Genomic DNA, 20115 nt, shown 5'->3' with positions numbered 1-20115 from the left:
TCTAGATAGCCGGGAAGGCTAAACCGAATAGATAAGTATTCAAGGATTCAAAAAGTCTGTAGAAGTCTGCATCAAATCAGACACGCGAATAGCTTGTGGGAGATTGTACCAGAGGTTAGGTGCAACTGAAGCAAAAGGATGGTCACCTCTGGTCTAGAGCCGTGGCCTAGGTTGCACCAAGAGCAATTGGCCTGATGATCTTGGTGCTCTACTAGGAATATACAGGCTGAGAAGATCAGTAAGATAGCTAGGCACGATTTTATTTATGATGTTGCTGTTTGGCCTCTCTGTGTGCCACTCTTTGGTCTGTTTGCACCATCAAAAGGACCTAAATTCAAAACTTTGATGAACCTCACTTGTAAATGAGCTTCAAAATTACCGACCAGTGGTGTTACCAAGATGGTTTCTGAGTGGCTTCTGGAAAGACTTTGACTTTAGTGCTGAGGGGGAATCTAGAGCTAGTCATGAACCCAGTTACACAATCACAGTATATATTATGTAATACATCTGATCATGTGGTAATTTATCAGCTACAATTGTGGGGAAAAATTGGATAATGAAAGCTATTTTGGCCTTCTTGTAACATAAGCAGTGTTCTGAACAAATTAGGAGTAGATTTTGTTATTTTTATGACAGACTTTTTAAAAATTTTCTTAAGTGAGTCATAATTGAGGCTTCTAAAATCATTGGTTTATCCCAACATGCGCTTCTTGTACACTGCGCTAAGTGCACACTGGCATTCCTCAGGTCATACTCAGACATGAGTTCCAGTAACAGCAGAACATGCCTGTGTTTTGCTGAAAGTTAAGCACCAATAAAGTCCATAAAAAGAAAAGCCTGACACAAAAAGGTCACAATAATAATATCTTGTACTTGTACCAATTACTGTACTTTCTGACATAAATGCCCCCAAAAATGTGAGCTATGCAGTAATCCCCTCATGATGCCTCTTAAAAATTGTGACAGGGTTGTGAGTTTTCTACTTTAACGCAAAAGTCACCTAGAGCCTTGGATACGCATGGAGAGGCTGGAGAACGGTGCTTTTGTTCATTGCTATTAAATAACTGTGAAATGACTCAGCACAGTTAATCAGATATTTGTATTTTTCCAAATCTTGTAAATTGAAAACTGTTGATTGCTTCATCCACCCCTCTATGGAACAGTTTACACTTGCTGTCCTGCGGTTTTCAGTTTTATGCATGGAGACCTCGGGTTTGCTCAGATGTGGTGGAGGAGGGAGAACGACGGAGGGAAAGGGTGGGAGAGTGTGCGATGCACATGTGTGGGTTTTTACCGCCACTGGGGTAAAACAACATTAAGAAGAAAGCCTGTGTTCTTCCCCCTAGTGCCACTGAAGCCTCAGCATTGGAAACAGCTGCAACCTGCTCGTGATTTAAGGGATGGTTACCAGACCCAAACCCAATCCACCTGTAGAGGAACAGGAAAACAGTTAGGCTTTAGTAATAATGGAGGGGGTCGTTATTTACGGACCACAAGCCCCTGGGAGTGAGAATGAGTGTTTGAAATAAAAGGTAGTGTCGACATTAAGCAATTATTTCTAAAAAAGAATGTTTGTATTCTCTCTTTTATATAAAAAAAAAAAAAAAAGTGATTTCCTGTCTGGTAGCCTTTAAAAATAAAAATAGCTTAATCTTCTGTCTGGGAGCTGAATGAGAGGATTGGACCAATCCCAGTCTCCCCACTTATGGACTCTGACCTTGAGGTGTGTTCCTGCCATGTTCTCACTCGGTTGTATCCTATTGTCATACTGTCGCCCTCTTAGGTAGACTTTTCTAAACCATTATGTGTCTTTCTGTGAGTCTACATATTTGCAGACTTCTCGAACAGTCTCATCCATAGTTGTTAAGGAAGCTTGTGATGCTCTAATATTATATCTATAAGTGACGACATCTGGTTACTTTGCTGCTGCTCTGCCTTTGCAGAGTTTTAATGTTTAAATAGGATTTACTGTTCTCCCTCCCAGAGGTAAAATACCGATGCCGCCAGAAGGTGCTGGTGTCCACGGGCTTACCAGTTTTGTTTTTTGTGACTGTGCACCTGTCCACTAAGAATGTTCATTACAGTGCAGCAACAACTATGCACGCACCCCAGACAGCAGACTTTAGAAGTAGAAGCATAAGAAATATAACAGGAATGACTCCTCAGCTGTAGTGTCTCCAGCTGTCTGTGTCTGCAGCAGAAGTATAATCAAGGCCTCGGGAGGCAGGAGGGGTGGAAGTGGACTCAAACACCACTGTCGACCAGGAGTCTGTGGTGCACGGGAGCTTTGTTTTCCTGCTGTTCACCTTTGCTTACTTACTTTGGTTAGGTTTGAAGTTGAAATTGTAAATTGGGTTTAGTTATGTCCCTTCATTAATGCTGTTGCATTGAAAAAATTTTTGATGGTACTCGGTGCATTTAAAAAGCAACACTTAAAAGTAACCATAAGGGTTGGAAGCTCTGTTTCACTATGGCTTTGATCAATAGTGAAACAGATCTCCTAACACCAAAGCTGAGGACACTTTGCAGTCTCCTCTGAGGTGAAATTGATAGAACAGCCGTGTTTGACGCCCTAGGATGAGAACAGGCTGGATTTACATAATATTCATCTTAGCAGTAGTTTGCTAAAATGCATAGCCACTCAACAGTCATAGGCAGAATGCTATTAATAGACCCAAAATATAAAGTCCTAAAAAGGCAACTGTTAAACACTGTTTGTACTGATTGTATGTCCCATGTGGAGCCCTCATTAATTCACCCATTCAAGCACTACAGCTGTGACTTCCATTAAGTCTGAGGGTTTAGTGATTAGGCCCAAGGTGGGAGATTGGGAGACTGATACCAGCGTTTCTGTTTTCTCCAACCTGATAAATCAGACTTGCCACTGGTCCTGACCGAGAAACAGCCCGGCACATAACTCCCTGCAAAACTTCTGTTTGTTGTCTTAATCCTTTTTTTTTTTTTTTTAAGGACTGCAGAGAGGTTTTGCTTTACTTGGACAGAGCCAGATTAGCTGGCCCCCTGATTCCAAACTTTATGGTAATGAAAGCTAACTGCCTCCTGGTTCCAGCTCCGTAAGTTTTATTTGGCCATACAGATGAGAGTGATATTGCTCTTATCATTTAGTGCTGCATCAATAAACTATGTGGTCAAGCAGTCACCAAAATAACTAATATGCACTATAGCAGTAATAAAGCAACACTGTTGCACTATTTAAACCCTTCCTTTGCTTAATTTACTTCATATCTACACTTAATTTGGGAGATGGATGGAATTTATGCTAATAGGCATTAACTATTAACGACTCATCTCCACAGCTCTGGCTTCAATCGCCCAACTTTTCTGTCTGCTGCGCCATGGGTGCTGATATGTCTGTCTCTATGCCAGCTTTCCCTGCCTGTATGCCATCCACCTGTCTGCCATCTGTGTTTGTCTCCCAGGACTGCTTTCATAGCTATCTCCTGGCAGAGAGGTGTGTGTTGCGTTACACGAGGGGGTCTGGGAGCAGAGGAGGCCGTTGAAGTCTCTCAAAAACAATATGTGAAGACGAAGAGAGGAGCCAAAGTCTTTGCAAATGCAAACATAAGCTCACCCTTTCTCCATGTACCATGATGCGACCGCACCAAACAGAAGGCAGCACGAAGCATTCTTGAGATTCCTTGTGAAATTGTGCTGAAGGCTTACGGTTAAACGTGTGCTCAGCTCAGTCTCTGCCCACCTCATGGTGAAGAAGAGACTAGTGAACAGAGTGAGGCATGATCGAGTGGTGGCTGAACTTGCTGGGAGTTTCATCTCAGACCAAATCTTTATCCTGCAACTGAGGTGCGCTGGGGTCACTGACCATTTGTAAAAAACCCTCCTCCCTGAGCAGCCTTGGTCCTCTCGTAACTTGTTTGGGACAGTAGCCTGTCAGGCTTTGGATTTCTCTGTTTAATCTAATACACTTGGAAGTTGAGATGCATTTTTGTTTGCGAATAAAAGACAAAACACACGTGCCATAGCAATGCATGGATTAAATGGCGTGTTTATAATCTGCTAATATTAGCAGTCAGCCTAAGCAGCTTACAGTCTGTAGTAGGGTTTGAGTTTACGCTAAAGCCAAAGAGTGCATGTGGACATTACAGCAATATCTTTTTTATCTTATTTCAAATTGTTTATTATTGCATTTGTTTTATTTGTTTTATTTCACTGCATTTCACTTTGTCTTACCAGGTTGTCACTTAAGTTCTTTGAATAGCACTACCCTGCATTAATAAAAGTGCTACATATCTAATATTTAACTGATTGATTGGGGCAGCTAAAGGTTATAATGAATATAGTCACTGTTTACAACTGGCAGATCCACTGTGTAGTATCTCCCTGCAGTGTATAAGCCACTTCTCCATGTCATAAGAGTTTAATGTTAGACTATCCTGCAGGTCTTTACTGCGTTTGGACAATGCCTACATACCCATCTGTACCCGTACCTTTACCTATTCTAACAATTCCAAAATTTAGCTCTTAATTCTCATCATAACTGCGTATTTACTCATGCACTGTGGAAAAAAAGTATCAAGAAGGTAAGCTAAGCTGCCAGACAGGGTTTATTTAGAATGATCTTATGCATTTCCATCTATACTCGCATCACCAGAGGCTAACGAGCTCTGCAGTGCAAAACAAGAACAGCACTGCTGCGAGATCAATTTCTGTGTGTGAGTCAGAGGTATACCAGATGGCAGAGTGACAGCCTGTGGCAGTGCAGTTGTGTAGGCTCCCATTGTGCTAATGGTAATATGGTAATGTGTTTTGCAAAAAATAAATGGATAAATAAATAAACATTAGCTCATATACTGGGTCAACCTGGAGATTCATACACAGTAAACATATAGTGTGCTCTTTTTTTTTTAACCCTAACCAGCGAGCCAGTGAAAAGGCTGCAGCCAGTGATTATACTTACCTTCAGTTAATCTCGTCTCCTTTATAAATAAAAGTGTGGAAATTATGATTTCTCAGACATTTTGCTATTATTGGTTTGAATAGCGGTCCAGAATTATAAGGTGTTCAATATACGATGGTACAGAAAGACTGACATTTGCCTTGGCTTGTAGCAAGCATCTACATTTGGTGGAGAAGTGAAGAGACTGTTGAAGTGCTTGAACACCATATTCATAGACGCATCATTCTCATCACAGAATAAGGACAGGCAGACTAGTGTGCATGATTAAATCTAGCCTCTGCTGCTTTGGGCTTATTTATGGGGCTAGTTTGGATACCTAATGTTTCTTTGCCTCGGGCATTGTCTCTCTGCCGTGAGCAGGCCGGCTGAGAGCTGTGTGGATGGGATGCACCCCTGTCTCTTTAGTGTGCGAGCTCATTGTCTGCTGTCACGTGTGTGCGTGTATGGTGTGTGCTCGTGTTTGCTTTTGGCTTAATCAGCAGTGCTGAGTTCAGAAATTCCAGTTCATCAGAGAGAGAAAGAGGGAGAGTGAGCAAGATATGAGCAAGTAGGAGAGAAGATGGAGGTTTGGCACATAATGGTGTGATTATATGTTAAAAGGAAGGATGGTCATGAGGAAGAGGGCTAAGAAGAGGAGAAGGCTTAGCACTGAAATGAATTTGATGATGTGGGTCAAAATCAAGGCGAGAGAAAGCCATCCATAAAGCCGCATTCATGTGTTGTTCCTTTTGTTGTGGCAGTGTTACTGTTGGCCAGTTGCATTGTGTAAAATCAAGAAAAGGTACCTTTCATCGCAGCTTTGCTAACATTTCTGCACATTTCCTTATTACTGTTCTGTGCTGTGATTATCTTTACATAGAATGCAGAAATAAGTTACACTGTTGCCAGTAAGATGATTTCTAGATGGTTTTGTATGTTGAATTCCAATCTGAAAGTAGATTTGAACCCAACATTTCAAATTTTGATAAAATCTGTGTCAACGGGATTTATGCAATGATTAGACTCCAGTTCTAGTTAAGTTTCTTTTCCTTCTTAACTTTTCTCAGGTGCTGTGTCGGCTCTTTGTGGAATTCTTTCCTTTGTTTCTTTTGACATGATTTACAGTTAGAGTTCATCTGCTATAGTATTTTAGGCCTGCTACTTCGTCTTTTCTCCTCCACTTGTCTAATTTCCTTTATTTCTAAGGACATGCTGCACGACATAGTAAGATATGGCAGGTTTTTTGGCTAATAGCTCTTTGGAAATCACCTTGTTGGTGCTAAAATGCTATTTTATATCTGACAAACCACTTTATCTTTTGCATTTTTTATTGATTCAGCTAAATAAATGGGAACAAATGATACTTTGGCCACGTGCTGTACAATACAAGAATGTCTGGCTCCTTGTAAGCAAAATGTAAAGAAATTGTAATTCTTTTCATTTATCTCTGCATGTAAACGAGCTTAATATAATTCGGTGTGTTACCACTCGTGTATATACTTGAATTTCTCTTCATGCTAGGAAGGGGAGACTTCACTGTGTCCTTCTGTCTCCTTCCTTTCTCTCCTCCTGTGAGCAGAGGTGCACGTATGCAGCACTACTGCACAATTAGCAGTTAGCGTTATACATGTGGATAGCGCTTCATAAGTCACGAGTATTAAATTGTTTCCCTACACCGACCAACTTTATGTCTAGAAACTGAGAGTGAAGCCGTCACTGTCTAGCTGCTTTCACATATGTACTCAGGAAAACTCAAATAGCTGTCTTTAACCTGGCAGCACACACGTACAAGGTGTGTGTCATGCTCGCTATACCATGGTAGAGTTAGCCTGGGTTATTGTCGTGATGCCTACAAAGTGAATGTGTGTCCCGTGTCCTTTGTCTAAACCAAATGTGTATCCAAAAGTGAGATAGTTTGTTTTATGATAAATGTGATGAAAGATTATTTTTGGACAGTACACCAGCACACCTGATTTGCCTGGCTGTAGTTCATGTGTGAAAACTGTTTCAGTATGCTTATGGGTGCTGAGCACAAAAAATACAGTGGCCTTTTGTTTTTTGGATCTTTCTCACTGGTGGAGCTGGAAAATGTGGCCAAAAGACCACTTTTGCAACTGGCACGGTTAAACCATGAAGAATACATTTACAGGCTGCAAAAAGATCTTGAGAATGACGTTAAACCGTATGCAGAGGAAATGTTGGGTATAGACCCTTTCCCTTAAGTTGTGGTTGGACAACCAAGTTTATTTTTATTTATTTATTTATTTTTTAAACCATAACCAGTGTCCAAATGTTTAGGTCCACTTTGGATTTTGTGTGTTTACTGTTTCACCTCCCTGCAGTGACATCTGAGATCACACCGATAAGCCAAGTAACATTTGTTTTGTGGACGACTGTGAACTCTCGCTGTGGTAAAGACGGCTCTTCCTCTTTGGGAAACTCTCCATAAAAGCTGGAGGCTCCCTCTGTAGCCTGCTGCTTGTAAACCCCGAGGGAAACATTAGCCTGAGGCCCGCTGGCAGAGGCCGCTGTCAGAGCTGAGAGCGCGTCTCGGCCTGCTCCCAGCACAGCAGACACACAGGAGAGACCCATTTTATTCTTTTTTTCCCGGAAGGTGGTGGAAGCTTTACAAAACAGGCTAGGCCTCTGCTCTATCACTTTAAATGGGTTTAAGGGTAGTGAAGGTGTTTGGGTCACTCTTTCAACATCTAAACTGTTGTTAAGATTAGTCGTTTACTGTTGTTTACTGTCTAAACGAGTAATTTCAACAGTTTAGGTGTAGTGGCATATTTTTTTACACACATTTGGTGTCCCCAGAAGGCCAATCTTCATGTCTCATTACTGACATCCTGACTTTGTTTAGGGTTAAAATGGATAATTTGAGCTTTTAGAACATCTCAGCAGTGTTTTTAATAGAATATCATGAATTCTTTGTACATATTTGTGTCAGATCTAAAGTTACAGTATGTCCTTGTTGCTCAATTTTTTAACTCTTTGCTTCTTAAAGATGACATGTGAGGACCTCCCCTGTACCTTTAATAACAAGACAGCTTGGTATCTATCACAAATGACCCTTAGAATAGGTTTGGGGTTTTTCCAAGGATATCCCTAGTAAGGTGATCACTTTTAGTTCTGGAAGCAGGCCAGAAATATGACAGAAACTGCTGAGTTCCTATAAGAGAAACAAGGTTGACCCCTATTGGGCATCCAAGAGGGGAAAAAGTTGAGGCGCATGCATTTCTGGTAGGGACGTTTTGTTGCTCTGCTAAAAAAATAATCGCAAAAACCTATTACAATATATTTAAAAACTCTGTTTTCTGACCAGATACTTATAAAAATTCAGTTTTTCTTATCAGGGCTTTGCATGCTATATGTGTAATGAACATATTCATATGACCTATAGACATGAGCATTTTATCCTGAGGACCTCAGGACCTTGGGGAGAGTCTCACCAAGCTGCTAACATGACTCTAACCCCCGAGTGCACTGTTGAGTAACTTGACTGCACACAGGTTGACCCTTCCCATCACAGCTGGGAAACCTCTGGCTCAGTGGTATACACCAATTACAATGTTTTTCCATCTTCCTCACCAGCAACCTTTACCTGATTGCAGCTGCAGCCAAGTGGATGACTCGTTTCTGTCTGCGGGCTGTGAGCAGGGCCTCGTTTCTGTGATGACAAATTGGTGTTTTCAATTTGACCTTCAGTTCAGCCACAAAGTGACTTCATTTCCTAGCACCACTCCTCCTCTGTTTAATGTTATTTTATAGGTGCGAAAATAGCGACGAGGTTATTAGTGAAAGTTTTACTAAAAAGTCCTGTCATGCGTGGAAACTGCAGATCCTTTGGAGAGAGGCTCCTTCTGTTTTACCCTCCTGGCTTTTACTTTCTCCTTTCTTCACATGTATTCTCTGTTTTTCTCATTAAACGGTCAGATAAATATTGGTGTGCTCAGGGACTCTGTTATGATATTTTTATCGTGTGTGTACATGTAGGAGATGTAGATGTAAACACTGCCTTTTATCATGCCCCCTGGTGTAGCGATAGCCAGCTAGTAAGTAGATTTTAGAAGTTTATTTGACAACAGTGATTTGTTATTGTGCAGCAGAGTGCTGCGAGCTTGCCCATGATGAGTGCACTTTTGTACAAAACCCAGATTGGGGCTTCCTCTCATTTGCTCCATTTTCTTCCTGTCTGTTCCTGTCATTTCTCTCTGATCTCCTCCCAAAAACACACCCCACCCTCTTCCCTCTGTTTACCTTCCCTTCACGAAATCTCTATAGCTGAAGTTCTCTTTTTCTTTTTTCTTTCTTCCATTTTTTTTATTACGTGGCTTCTAGGTCTCTATTACTGTGTGTTTCTTGTGCTCGTAGTCGCTCCATCCTTATGTAAAAACAGGCAGCGACTTTTAGTCTAGCTGTCTGCAGAACGTTTTTAAAACTTTACCAAGAAAGGTGTGTTAATGGACGTGCTGCTGGCTGGGTGGCTAGTTTGGTGTTTTTAGTGATACAGAGGGAAGTCAAACTGACCCGTGTGTTCTGTTTCAGATGAGAAGCCTGTCCAGGAGGACGATGGGGTGGTGTGCCAACATCCCGAGTGTCCTGAGCGGAGGAGGGCCTCTAAGGTAAGATCCTTAAGGCTTGAAAGTCTGTGCATGGACACATTTCACTGGCAGTGAGATGGTATAGAAATGGATTGGTGTAAATCCGGTAACTAAATGGGCCAAGGTCTATGTCTGCAAGGACAGGCTGCAGGGAATGCAGTTTTTATACCCAAACTACAGTTTGTTTGGTTTTCTTTTAGACATTACCAGAAGGAGCTCCATATGTGAATGCCATGGATGGTATTATTTATTCCTTACATTAATTGGACCTTAGCATTGCCTATTACAGAGACCATATGAGTTCTGAATTGGCCACCAGTCAGTTTTAAGCAGTTAAATGATAATAACTCAATTAAAATAATTTCAAGCAATTCAAGCGTAAAAATCATGGTTTCCAGTGTGATGGAAGAAAAGATCCACACTACTGCCACATCTTCCAACAGACACATGTTAAGCCGAGTCAGAAACAGTGATGGAAAATCATGTCCACAAACACAAATTAATCAGCTTACTATGAGATTATATTGAGGTGTTTTGATTTAGCTAACAGTAGCCATCACAATTTGTTTGTAACATTAGGTGTTTACAGTATTTTCATGAAGTCTAACTAGCTTACTATAACTTAGGATTATACATCCATGTCACCTGGTTTTACACCTGTGTACATTTGTGAGTAAATTTAAAGTCATCAGCAGGTTGATGTTATATATAATATGCTTATTAAATTTTTGTCCTGGAGTTTAATGAGAAAAAACAAAATGATGAAAGATACCAAAATGCCATATACCTGCATTATGTCTCATGTCCAGCAGGGGGCGATTAATTCAATTCAATTCAATTCAATTTTATTGATATAGCGCCAAATCACAACAAAAGTCGCCTCAAGGCGCTTTATATTGTACAATAGATCGCACAATAATAAATACAGAGAAAACCCCAACAATCATATCATATGACCCCTATGAGCAAGCACTTTGGCGACAGTGGGAAGGAAAAACTCCCTTTAACAGGAAGAAACCTCCGGCAGAACCAGGCTCAGGGAGGCGGCCATCTGCTGCGACCGGTTGGGGTGAAGAAGGAAAACAGGATGAAAGACATGCTGTGGAAGAGAGACAGAAATTAATAACAGATATGATTCGATGCAGAGAGGTCTATTAACACATAGTGAGTGGCTGGAAAGGAAAAACTCAATGCATCATGGGAATCCCCGGCAGCCTCACGTCTATTGCAGCATAACTAAGGGAGGATTCAGGGTCACCTGGTCCAGCCCTAACTATATGCTTTAGCAAAAGGAAAGTTTTAAGCCTAATCTTGAAAGTAGAGATAGTGTCTGTCTCCCGAATCCAAACTGGAAGCTGGTTCCACAGAAGAGGGGCCTGAAAACTGAAGGCTCTCCCTCCCATTCTACTTTTAAATACTCTAGGAACAACAAGTAGGCCTGCAGAGCGAGAGCGAAGTGCTCTAATAGGGTGATATGGTACCACAAGGTCATTAAGATAAGATGGGGCCTGATTATTTAAGACCTTGTATGTGAGGAGCAGGATTTTGAATTCAATTCTGGATTTAACAGGAAGCCAATGAAGGAAGCCAAAACAGGAGAAATATGTTCTCTCTTCCTAGTCCCTGTCAGTACTCTTGCTGCAGCATTTTGGATTAGCTGAAGACTTTTCAGGGAGTTTTAGGACATCCTGATAATAAAGAATTACAGTAGTCCAGCCTGGAAGTAATGAAGGCATGAACTAGTTTTTCAGCATCACTCTGAGACAGGATATTTCTAATTTTAGAGATGTTGCGCAAATGGAAGAAAGCAGTCTTACATATTTGTTTAATATGTGCGTTAAAGGACATGTCCTGGTCAAAATGACTCAAGGTTCCTCACAGTGTTACTGGAGGCCAAGGTAATGCCATCCAGAGTAAGAATCTGGTTAGATACCATATTTCTAAGATTTTCAGGGCCGAGTACAATAACCTCAGTTTTATCTGAATTAAGAAGCAGAAAGTTAGCGGCCATCCAGGTCTTTATGTCTTTAAGACATTCCTGCAGTTTAACTAATTGGTGTGTGTTACCTGGCTTCATGGATAGATAGAGCTGCGTGTCATCTGCATAGCAGTGAAAATTTATGCTATGTCTTCTAATGATGCTGCCTAGGGAAGCATGTATAATGTAAATAGAATTGGTCCTAGCACTGAACCCTGTGGAACACCATAATTGACCTTAGTGTGTGAAGAGGACTCTCCATTTACTTGAACAAATTGGAGTCTATTAGATAGATATGATACAAACCACTGCAGCGCAGTACCTGTAATACCTACAGCATGTTCTAATCGCTCTAATAGGATATTATGATCAACAGTATCAAACGCAGCACTAAGGTCTAGCAGGACAAGCACAGAGATGAGTCCACTGTCAGAGGCCATAAGAAGATCATTTGTAACCTTCACTAAAGCTGTTTCTGTGCTGTGATGAGCTCTGAAACCTGACTGAAACTCTTCAAATAAGCCATTCCTCTGCAGATGATCTGTTAGCTGTTTGACAACTACTCTTTCAAGGATTTTTGATATAAAAGGAAGGTTGGAGATTGGCCTGTAATTAGCTAAGACAGCTGGGTCTAGAGATGGCTTTTTGAGTAAAGGTTTAACTACAGCCAGCTTGAAGGCCTGTGGTACATAGCCGATTATTAGAGATAGGTTGATCATACTTAAGATCGAAGAATTAATTAATGGCAGGACTTCTTTGAGCAGTTTTGTAGGAATGGGGTCTAAAAGACACGTGAAGATATTGACGTTCTTCCTCAGTGCCTCATCTTCCTCCAGGTCCTCCAGGAAGTCCTGATATTGCCTCTCATCATCCGTGTTTTTCCATTAGTACTGTTTTTTGGGGTGTTGGGTGCAGTGGCTGCTTTACGTGGCGCTTCAGCCTCATCTGATGAACTCTCCTCAGAGCTGCTGTCGCTGGATGACGACTCTGGTTCCAAAAAGAAATGGTCGGGTGTTAAGCAACATAAAATCAGCCCTTGTTTTCCCAACTCTATGACCTCAGTAAACACTAATAAAGTTACTGGTTTCTTATCCTACTGCGTTCAACACAATTCTCATTTTAAAATTTATGGTCCTATTAGAGTCAAAAAGGCCCATAAAGGAGGGAATGGTTTAGCACAGATTTACCTTGTAATGAACGCTATGGCTACATGTATGCAGGTATTTGCTGAGCATAGCTATTTATATGCATTTTCGCCTTTCAATGAAAAGGGAATACTGAAGATTACTGAAGATGGCATTTTGGAAAAACTCCTGTCGAGGTAAAGCTTTTTGAAAACCCCATATGTGGGTTTATATCTGCACAAAGAAAACAGAGACTTTGTATCAGAGCATCAAAGGATTGTACTTTATCTCTTTTTTTGACATCAAACTGTGCATCGTGTTAGCATTTGGGGGCTTTTGATTGGCCAACATTTCTTCACAGTTATATTGCCACCTGTTGCTTTGGCATGCTCTTGACAGCCCTTGAGGTCATATTTTGAGTTGTCATGATACAAAAATACTTTTCAAAATGAACTGGGAAAGAAAATAAATACAACCATTTTTAAAAAAAAAATACCTGCGTACATGTAGCTGGCATATCGCTATCCTATGAATGTGGAGCAAGATGGGGACAATTGACTCTTTATTTATTTACTGTATGGATTATGCATGAAATGGAGTTGATGAGTGAGCCTTACAGATGCTGGCAAGTGTACAGAGCAAAGGTAGCCATCCACTTGTGTTCATGTTGTTCTATAACAGACAGCTGGACAGGAGTGGTGTCACGTCTTGACTTAATCTTTTGGGACTAAAACCAAACCTAGTTCCATGCTACACTCACAGAAAAGGAAGTACTTGGGGCGGATGGATGAATCACCAAAAAGCCTGACTTGGACATAGAGACCGCTGTTTGCATTCCACTTCCTTCTGACAGTCAGATGGGTTTCTTTAAACCATAATGATAATGGTTGTTTTGTTTTTTTTTCTAACCTTAACCAAGAAGCTATTATTTTAACCATGATGACGAAGGTCCTCTAACATTAACAAACCGGTAATTTTAACCACCACACGTTTCCCCATCTTTAACAAGTACTTATTTTAACTCAGACCATGAACATTCCTCAACCTGAACCAAATCTTTTTTGCGCCTAACCTTAACCAAAGTTAACCTGGTGTGATTTTAATACAGATGTCAGAGAAGTAAAAGCTTTTGTGTGACATTCTGAGCGAAGCTACACGGGATGTAATTTGTAAGACACGTCCAATGTCTTAACCTAGAAATGAGAAAACTTTGTAATGAAAAAGCACAGACCCTGACTAACTCCTCTTGGTCTCCCTGAGTGTTTGAATTTAATTAGATTTAGCCTGACAAAATGTTGTTGTGGTACAGTACTGTAAAAGGCGAAGCAGAGTGGCAAATCTGCTTTTCTTCTTCTTTAGGTGTTAAAAGTGGCGTGAGTCTTGGGGCTCTATGTCTGGCCACCAGACTGTGAAATGAATTATTCCTTTGAAGCCACTGGTTTCTGAAAATGGGAGTCTGGCCAGAAGAGCAAGGGAAACCGCCATAGTGTCTGGCTGGTCACTCGCTAACTCTGGTTTGTTTTGGTTTGTCTGCTCTGCCCTGACGTCTCCCTCCTGCCGCTAAAGCTGGGCATTAGACAGATTTCCCATTGAAATGAGATGTTGTCTCCTACTGTCCTCTCTGTGGAAACAATGGAAAAGGAAGATGACACGGAGAAAAGATTTTGAATTCAGGCAGGCCTCTAGAGAGAAAGGGTTATATATAGTTTTTCTCCATGGCAACTGAGAATAATGAAGTGGGGGAAAGAAGAGAGATGCAAAGTGCTTAACCTGAACTATTCACACTGTCTCTTTCCTTTCTCCCCACATAAGTCTCCAAAATCCACTTTTCCTTAAAGACAAAATCACTTCAGACTGTCTGGCCTCTCTTGCATGACAAAGTCTGTCCTGTTTTTAGGATTTGTGTGCAGAGTTGTAAATGAGGCGGGAGGCTTTCTCCTTGGTCAGGGTCAGGCTTGACGTTATTATGTAAGGAGATTATGGAAGGGCTTGTATCCCAGTGCGGACTGGGACAGACGGGAGGAGAACAAGGCTGACGGCAGATACAAGGTGTACAGTCTTTTTAGGTAACACAGAGGCTTTTATTTACATTTTGTTTCAAACAGTTATCACCTTCTTCAGATAGCTAAGCTTCATTAAACATTTAGATGTTACTAAACTTCTTCATATAAACTTATACAAATAATTGGATTATTTTTATTTTCAAGTGATAGACTAAAAAATGAATCGAACACAGGTGCTCACACTGCAGTTCCTCTGATGCTCATCTCCAAAAGCAAATCAAACCTGTAGACTGCCATGTGTAGTTACAGCCTAGAATATAGTTTTTTGTTTCTATGCTTACTAGCAGCTAATTTCACCCTTTCAAATTACTTTACGGGGAGATTTTTTTTTTTTTTATAGCACAGACTGTTAAACGGTTTCCAGTCGCTCTCTGCTTTGTCACTTTAGGTTAACTAATTTGATTCGCAGGACCTTTTGACCATGTTTGTTTGTAGTCTTTGTGACTTTGAGTCCTTTTAATACAGCTGTTAAAAAAAATATGGCTTGCTGTGCAGTTAATTGTGCAAAAAGACCAATGAAATCTGAAATCCCTGAATCTATAATCTGATGGTTTTTTGTTTTTCTTTTTTCTTTCCTTTCTTTCTTTTTTTCTTTTTCTTTTTTTTTCTTTTTTTTTTTTTTTTTTTTTTTTTTGAAGATGAATTCAAGTTTTTGGTTTTTGTGTTAATTTGGTATTTTGCTTATTAGCGTCTCAGCTGACTGCAGGTTTCCCCAACATTATAAACAGTACAATGACTGAAACTAGCACCACTGAATGAACAATGGGCTGGGAGGTTAGTTGATCATTAATATGCAAGTTCTCATGACCATTGATCAGCAACTACTGATCAAGGCCCATTGATCAAAGACCACTGATGAGGATGTGCACAACCTGGACAGGGAGGAACGCTGGTTTGAGCGCGGAGTCAAGGAGGCCATTTACGTGAAAAGGGAAGGAGGGGGCCCAAGGATACATCTTTCGCCATCTTTCAGTAATGCTGTGATTGCAGCCATTCCCCAACTGTGAATGGTACTCATGGCCATTGATCAGCAGTCTTTGATCAATGGGCCTTGATCAGTAGTGGTGACTCACAGCCCATTGTTGATTTAGTGGTGCTAGTTTCAGTCATTGTGCAATGTACTGTTTATAAGATTGGGGAAACCTGCAGTCAGCTGAGACTGAAGCAGTCACTTGGATGAGTGACGAAATGTTTCTCCCACTGAAAACGCTACGTCCAGATCAACAGAATCAACCTTTTGGGATTTACTTACCTGGATGATAGAGCATGCATCAAGAGACTTTGCTTTGAGGGGTTTTACAGTGTACTGTATACAGTATACAGTACTACACCCATATTAACTTCTGTTCTTGAATAAAGTAGAGTTGAACTCTACAGTCAATAAGTGTACTTGAATTGTATTTCTGTTTTACTGCTAATATGTAATAATTCCACTTTCAAAGTGTAAATCCTTTAGAAAAAAATCAAAGAAAAAAGGTCAAAAATGTAACTGAAATTCAAAAGATTGCTCAATTTCTCTCTATGGGTGTATTAACACGAGTTCATTATATTGAAAGACTTAAATGTGCTTTATGGAAAAAGTGGAAGAAACTACCTGCAGAGTATACAATATCTACATCTAAAATATATACAAACTTTATCCTAAGTCAAAAAAGATGCATTCCATCTGTTTGATTCAATCTTGTACCACAATAAAAACAGGTTTTGTAAATATATAGTACTCTATATACTGGACACATTAAAATTAAGCCTCTAAAAGCCACCTGTTGGCTGTATAATGAGTAGCAAGTGAATGGTTTCAAATGAAAGACATTCATTGAAAATATTGTTTTAAGTGAGTCACTGGTGTTATTCTTGCACCTCGATCCTACGCTGCCTGTTTCTGCTCTAGTGAGGAGTGAATAACCCAAGATGTCACAATTCCTACCACTTCTGGTAACTGTATACTTTAACTAAAGACAAGAACATTGAGGGTGAGTCATTTTACGTTTGGTGGTTTCCAGATCATGAAAAATTATTTTTGTTGTGTACTGGAAGATGTTGTGAATATTATTCATGCTCACAGCTGTTGCTCAATAGTAGAACTTGTATTGTCTGTAACGAGCTTTAAACAGCAGGGGGCATTTCATGGCTGCCCTGACCTCCAGGTCTGCTGCTGCTTATTCTCCTCCAAAGCTCAGTCTGACTAGCGAGAGGCACATTTCTCAGAAGAATTTGAGCATAAATATATCCCTCGACTTTTACTCACTCCACCCACGAAACCGATTTAGACACATCAAAGAAAGCAGTTTTTACTAAATGAAAAAAAAAAAAAAAAAAAACACATTAAACTTTTATATTTCACTTTAAGAGTTTTTGAAATGACTCCCAATCATCTCTTTGATATGTCGGCAGCTTGGCAACAAGATACACTGCAGGCACAAATGCATAGAGAGAGAAAGCGAGTCTTGGACTTGTAATGCTCTTTTTCAGCTGTTTTATTCCCAGGCAGGCTTGCCTTTAGTCTCCTCCTGCTATATATCAGCTCCCTGGCGAGGCTGTGTCACTTCTAGTCGCAGCATGACTGGCTGGGACTTGAATGAGTCCACCTGGGCCATAATTTACTGGAATCACACCAGGTGTCACCCTGTACTTGTGCTGCTGTAGCTCAGCTCTGTCACCACGTTGAAAAGCAGAGCTCCTAAAGGTTTCTAAAAGGATTTTAAACGGCCCAACACATGTTTCCACTGGGTTTTTGCTGGCGTGTTTGGATACTTTTGGTTTCCTTAAGTCAGAGGGATTTGAAATCCGTCTGCAGGTGTCTGTCTGAAAGATAATGTTACGGAGTGGGTTCTCGATTGAGGTGGTGGGATACGGTAGTGCGTGCTGGTTAGTGCTCACTGCTAGTCTGAGCTTGCTTGCTGGATTGAGGTACAGACAGAGAGGAGTTTATTATCCCCCTCCTCCTTCGCTTCTATCCCCCTTCTATCCCACCGGTCCCCTTTATTTCCCTCCCTCCCTCCTTCAGGATTGACATGACCAGACAAGATGACTCGCGAGGCGTGGGTTGCTTTGCCAACGGGCCTCTCCCAGTCCAAACAGCTGGAGGCACAGGGATAATGTGTAGAAATTGACAGAAGCACAAAGGATGAGGAAATGTTTAAGTCAGCTGGATCCCCCTCGGTCTCTGTACGTGCATTGTGTGAACTTTCAGCTTCCCTCTGTACCCTTGTGTCTCCAGCTACTCTCTTCCAAATAGTTGCTTTTTAATGTGCTCCAGGTTTGGACAGATCTGGGTTAACGCCATCATTTTTTAAGCAGTTAGGACATGGAATAATTCGCAGCAAGATCGAAACTAAAGTGTGCTTTTATTTACCGTTGAATAGAAGTAACAGTAAAAATGTGGGTCTGATATCAAGTCGTATTTGCTGGGCTTAGTGAGTTTATATGACTGCTGCCTTGGAAGGCTTCTGTAACGGGGATTTTGATCTCAATGGGACTTCTTAGTTAAACCAAATATTATGAAAAGTGGCAATAGATTTGGTGATAATGTCTTGACGTAAAACGATGTATGAATCATTTTAAATGCAGTGGAAGAATTCACTCTGTCCTGACTCATGTTGATATGGGAACCTTATTGAAATAATTACACGAAACTAACATCAGTGCTGTATTTTACCTCGTTTTTTTGCCATTTTAGAGAGATTGGAAACTCTCATATTTGTATTAATTTGTTGCACCTTCTTCTTCTTGAGTTGTTTAATGCCTCCAGCTGGAGAACTGGCACCAACAGCTATTTTTCTATTTCTATAAACCTAATATCTGAATAATGTCAATGTAGTATCCATTTTCTTTAGTCAGTTTAATGTGTACACAGTCAAAGTTGCTCTGTATTTGGACATGTGGAGTACATCTTATTTAATCACTCATGTTTCTGGCTGGCTTCCATTTTTATAAAAAAATTTCTCTTTTCTCTCTTTTGTTCCCACTCTTTTATGTTTTATGAGCAATCCTTTGCTTATGTTTAATGGTAATTAATTTTTATTAGTCACAGTCTTATGTGATATACTTAGACAGAATCACCTTATTACTAGCAGCTGACTCATTCAGTCTGTTTTTCCTTTTAGCGGCTATCAGTTCATTTTGTCATGAATGTTTCTTCTTTTATAAGCACAGACACGGTGGATCTTCAGATTTGACCTTGCTTTCTGTTGCACTGAACTGCTCAGTTGAAAAGTCACACTTAACCGACACTGACAGGGACCTGCCGAGGCTGCTAAGTAAACACGTTCGTTTGGCTGGATGCCTACTTTCTGTATCTTTGAGGGGGATCTAGGGGGGTATTAGGCGTTATTTCCTGGTAGAAATGGCTTCGGTTCTAGGTGTCATAAGCCCCTTTCAGACATACCCTCCTTTCATTAATCTGAATGTGTCAGCTGTATGAATGAGCAGTCTTGTTCTTGTTGGAAGAGGCACAACTGCAGTCTTGCTATGGGACAGTAATGTTTGCTTTCAGTAAAGGACAAGTCTGAACTACATATAGTAACATTACCAAACAGACACATCCGCCCACATGCATCTTTGTGAGTTGTTTAATTCACTAGAAGATGTGTTGAACAGCAGTGTGTATATAATGACATTTTTTAAAAAGTATCTTGAAACACTGAAAACAAACACCTAAGGCAAACCAATGAAAAAAGATAAAAAAGAAAAGCGAACAAAGTTAATACTCCAAGAGAGTCACTCTTTGTGACATTGATGAAAGAACCAAGCTAAATAAAGCCGTTACTGACAATAACTGTGGCCATAAAGGCAATAAATGTTCTGCTCATAACTTAAAAGGAACCTACGGTATGTCTAAACAACAGGACACCATCGTATGATTAGTGAAGCCAGCAGTATTACATAGCAGACATGTGAAAAAGGCAGCATATTTTCTCTAACAACTCACCACTTGCCTAATTGTTGTTGAATCTTCAGCCTGCGAGGATTCACATCTTTTTCTGAAAGGTCATTCAGCACGCATGGACTCTAAAACAGCCGTTTTACATCCATACTGTCCACTTCTTCTGCTCATTTTTCTGGTTTCATTGGGTCTTTTAGGAATTTCCAGTTAATGTTAGAAAATGTCCTAATGGGGAAAAATGGCTGTGTATATTTTTCTGTTTTTCCTTTGCCTTTTTTCACGTCATGCAGCTTCTTCCAGTATCTTCAAAAGAGAGCTGCTGATGGTGATTTATCTCTGGACACAACATACATTATGTTCATCAATATTCTTCACGGCTTGTATTGTAATTTAGACATTAAAGTCTTGAAAAAGATGTCAAAGGATGTGACCTCAGTTATATAAACGTTAGGTTCTTGGAAAGTTTACTCTATGAAGTAATGAGAGACCATTGATGGAAATGGTGGTCTAAAATGCTTCGGTTACTCTAGAGTGAACTGAACATTA

At 40.4% G+C, this 20115-nt stretch overlaps 1 protein-coding gene across 1 annotated transcript in view; it reads left to right on the top strand.

Moving 5' to 3' along the window:
* Positions 1 to 20115, top strand: part of plekhg5b (pleckstrin homology domain containing, family G (with RhoGef domain) member 5b) — an 84209-nt gene that overhangs the window by 15975 nt on the left and 48119 nt on the right. The window contains exon 2 of the mRNA XM_031741934.2: positions 9464 to 9540. Within this exon, the coding sequence (XP_031597794.1) occupies positions 9464 to 9540 (77 nt within the window). The remainder of the gene's footprint in view (positions 1 to 9463; positions 9541 to 20115) is intronic.

Source organism: Oreochromis aureus, linkage group 20 (genome assembly GCF_013358895.1).
Source record: "Oreochromis aureus strain Israel breed Guangdong linkage group 20, ZZ_aureus, whole genome shotgun sequence".
NCBI classification, from domain to species: Eukaryota; Metazoa; Chordata; class Actinopteri; order Cichliformes; family Cichlidae; genus Oreochromis; species Oreochromis aureus.
This window is presented reverse-complemented; position numbering and strand designations above follow the sequence as displayed.